The sequence below is a fragment of the Tasmannia lanceolata genome, unplaced genomic scaffold (assembly GCF_043159265.1).
Source record: "Tasmannia lanceolata isolate RefF3 unplaced genomic scaffold, GAP_Taslan_0.1 ptg000016l, whole genome shotgun sequence".
Classification (NCBI taxonomy): Eukaryota; Viridiplantae; Streptophyta; class Magnoliopsida; order Canellales; family Winteraceae; genus Tasmannia; species Tasmannia lanceolata.
This window is the reverse complement of record NW_027518693.1, coordinates 15,225,420-15,229,674: the sequence shown is the minus strand read 5'-3', so window position 1 is coordinate 15,229,674 and position 4,255 is coordinate 15,225,420. Positions and strand designations below refer to the sequence as shown.

Below are 4,255 nucleotides of genomic sequence, written 5' to 3'. Positions count from 1 at the left end.
TTCCTAGTAATACTCGGAACATAAAGAGTATCTACTAAATCTAAGCAGAAGCCCGTATCCAAAATGAGACGAAATGTCCCTACGGCTTCTTCATCAATCTTTATTCCGTTCCCTACTTTAATGGTCAGTTGTCCTTTGCTCAGTTTCCGACTTTGCACGTAACCCTGTATAGAATTTGTAATGTGAACAGAAGCACCAGTATCAACCCACCAAGTATCTTTAGGTGCGACAATCAAATTGGATTCAAAATACATAAAAACTAAATTATTACCTTTGTTTTCAAGCCATGACTTGTACTTGGCACATTCAATCTTTATGTGTCATCTTTTCCTGCAAAAGTGGCATTTGATACCCAATTTGCCCTGAGGGGTAGTGCCATCTGCAGGTTTACCTTTCTTGCCTTTGTTTCCACTCTTCTTGCCCTTCTTCTTAAAATTGGTCTTTGTGGGACCCAATGCAATATAGTGAGCACTATCTTACCTTTCTGCTTTCAACCTTTCCTCTTCTTGGACACACATGGTAATTAACTCGCCCATGGTCCACTTCTCTTTTTGCGTATTATAGTTAATTTTAAAATGTCCAAATTGTATAGGAAGAGAAGTCATTATGAAGTGGACAAGGAAACTTTCAGAAATTTCCATTTCCATCTTTTTAAGCCTAGAGGCCATGTCGCTCATTTTCATTATGTGTTCACGCACACCACTCTGTCCATCATACCTGAGAGTCAGCATCCACATCATAAGGGTGCTAGCAAGTGCTTTGGAAGTCCCCTTGAATTGCTCCTCAATTGCTGCTAAGTATTCCTTGGCGGCCAATTCCTTTTTGTCTTTAGTGTCAGGAATTGCACACCTAATGGATGTACTTATGGTACTTTTCATTATCATAAGACTCATGCGATTTGATCGCTCCCACTTGGCACGAAATGCCTTAGCCTCGGATGTACTTGTAGTCGAGTCCTTAGGTGGTTCATCAATCAAAAGCGCACAATCAAGTTCCATGCAACCGAGGGCAATATACAAGTGTTCCTTCCACTTTCCATAGTTTGTCCCAGTTAAGTGTTCAATGCAAGACAAATATCCAGCAACAGCTCCAGGTGAAATAACTGTAATCATAACATCGTTATCAATTTGCTCGTTCCATAATTGAGTTTAATTAGCATTTAATCTAATTGTTTTAGATTTTGTAGCATCACTAGCAATTTCTTTAATGTGATACTTCAAGACACCTTTCGTGTCATCGTGGCCCTTCCGTTGGGCCGAGCCACAACACACAGTGGACTCTAAACATGAGACAAGCCAAAATTGAACAACTTAGCACTAGGGATTCCATCACCGTTGGGCAGAAAAGAATCCCAAGCCCGGTCATTCAATTCCAACTTTCTCACTTCGCCCAATCAAACGAGACAATGATTTTCCGTTGGGCTAATCACTTCCATGTTCAAGTGGGCGCCATTCAATTGTAATCTTATTTTTAAACAATCTATATTATTACGAGAGAGATTACAATCAATACAGAACATTCTCACTTGGTTACATAAGAGAAGATACCATCCATACCATAAACCATAACAATTGAGTCTCATACTAGAAACTCACAAACCTGCAATCAAACCATATATTCACATAAACCAATTTGGGAAAGTCACCAAACTTGAGATCTTTGTTTGTTTTTCTAATGGTAAGGATATGATTTTATAAGACTGTTTTACTCCTATTCTCCTAATACGTAAACTATTAAAATTTAAGGGCGCGCTGCAAGTTTTGCTTGGCCTTATTTCCAGTGTAACCATATGTATATGCTTGCCTTCATCGATTAATTTGCTCCTTTGTTTTCAGTAGGGCTGGCAACGGGGCGGGTTGGGGCCGGATGTTGGGGTCCCCTACCCCTTCCCCTCTGCGGGGAATTTCCCCCCTCCCCTTCCCCTCCCCTCCCCTCTGCGGGGATGGTGGCGAATCCCCCTCCCCTCCCCGCGGGGAATATCTAACCCCCTTCCCCTCTCCGAATCCTTCAGGGACAAAATCCCCGCCCCAACATCACCCCCTCTTTAGTCATTGATACACTAATGCTGGGTGTCCCTAATCAACTTGATGCAATTTCAATATATAAAAATGTTATAAACTAACAATCGATAGGCTAGCTGTTAATTAAATTAGCAAGAGATTGGTATAAGGAGTTTGTCTTCTCTTCTTTATATATTGATTGAAATGCTGGGCAGCAACGAACGTCCAGATTTCACTTGTTTGCAGTGTTTTTTTACTTGAAGATTTAATAAGAGAGGGCAAATCCATATTCGGTATTTGTGTGTGGACGATGGATGGATGGACCCATTGGACTGACAGTAGCTGTTGTTGGATGATGGGATTTCCGCACATTGCTAATTGGATTCGATCCAACTTCAATTTTAGATCAAGTGGTATCATAGCCTGCCACTTAGAGTACCCAACATCCAAACCCCATTTTGGATCATTAATTTTGGAAAATGTTATGAGCACTACTGTATTCTGATGATCACACTCCCGACTTTATTAAAAGTAAGGTATGGCCCACACCATAGGATGATCCAAACCGTCCATTAGATGGTGCACACCCTAAATAGTTTGCGCCCAAAAAATCATTTCCTTAGGTTGATCCTAACCCTCCGATCTGTAGAGGTACTGAATGATCCTATTCCTCGATAGATCGGAGGGTTAGGATCAACCTATGTAAATGATTTTTGGGGCACAACCTATTTAGGGTGTGCCCCATCTAATGGATGGTTTGGATCATCGTATGGTGCGGGCCATACCATACTTTTAATAATAAAATGCAATTTATTTTGGCTACCGATGTTGGCACTACGATTTTTTGATAATTGCATACACTCACTCACTCAGCTTGTCTTTATTATTTCAACATCTGTCAAAAGGTTATTATAGTTCCCAAAATGCTCTCAGAAGCTAATTAAAAGGAAAAGACAAGCTAAGTCTATGTTTGGGGGAATCTTGTAGCCGATCCACAGAGTTTCTAGTAGTTTTCCTAAAAAAAAACACTTAAAAAATATACAAAAAAAATGGCATTGATTAACGGGGCGGGGACAAGTCCATCCCCTTCCCCTTCCCCTCCTCGCACCGGGGAATTTTTAAAATCCCCTTCCCCTCTCAAATTGGGGAATCCCCGCCCCAAACGGGGAGGGGCGGGGTGGATCCCCGCTTTTTCGGGTGAAATTGCCCTAGTTTTCAGTTCAACTATGATAGTGCATATGGGCTCAGTGAGATCTTCAAGCGGCATTGGTTTCCTTCATCAGTCAAAGTGAAGGGATTGTCAGAAATTACATTCATAGTCTGAGATATCCTCATAGCACATTCTTATGCTACATTGTGTTCACATTGGCAAGAAAGACCATATTTGGATTGCAGGAATTTTTCTGAATAGGTTTGGAGAAGAAAAACTTTTCCAAAATTTTCTACTTTTCCATTGTTTGATTACATATGAAAAACGTGACTTGAACCATAGCAGTTCCATTTTTATTTACATATATCCCCTAAAATTTATTATTTCCCTTTTAATTGTGGAAACAAAAAGAATCCTAGGAATTTTTTTTTCTTAAGAAATGTTTTCCTTGAAATCCAAACAACTGACTTAGGGTATTAATACATTATTAATACCCTAAGTGAAATCAAGACCGTTGATCTTGTAGAAAAATTTGTTCCAATCCACATGGTCTTGGTCCCATCCACAGCGGACATCCCTTGTATAAGATAAAGGACTCCACAAATCAATGGTTTAGCTCTTCTTGGCTTGATCCTAAAAGAATCCTTATGGATCTAAGGCCTATAATCATCTGATCAAGGTGGTCTCAATGGTATTTGGCCAGACTTATAATTTCCATTCGGATGAGTAGATCTTTAGTCAAACAATGCAGAAGAGCTCCCCAAGGTCCTTTAGTAAGGAGTATAAAAGTAACTTCTTGTTTGCATTTTTTTAAATATTACTTGTTCTAATAATGTGTATGCACGGGCTGCAAAAAAAATTATAGTGGGACCCACATTATTGGACAATCTAAACCATTCGTTTATCTAGCTTGATATAGATAAGCTGTGCCATTACCTTGTCCTAGCACAGATTGGAGCGTTAGAATCGTCCTATAAAAAGTAGTTTTTGCGATATCTAAAATGAATTGTTTAGATCTAAGTGTAATGTGAGCCCAATAATATATATATTAGGGATGCAACTCGGGTCGGGTTGAGGCCAACCCTAACCCAACCCGAGATAGCAT

The 4,255-nt window shown here is 39.9% G+C and overlaps 1 protein-coding gene across 1 annotated transcript; it reads right to left on the bottom strand.

Annotated features, from left to right (window-relative positions):
• Positions 1-523: 523 nt before the first annotated feature.
• Positions 524-1,112, bottom strand: LOC143847918 (uncharacterized). The gene is made up of 2 exons (XM_077356703.1): positions 718-1,112; positions 524-542 (listed from the first exon to the last, which is right to left on the bottom strand). The coding sequence occupies exons 1-2, from the start codon at positions 1,110-1,112 to the stop codon at positions 524-526; spliced, it is 414 nt and encodes a 137-aa protein (XP_077212818.1).
• Between the last annotated feature and the right edge of the window lie 3,143 nt (positions 1,113-4,255).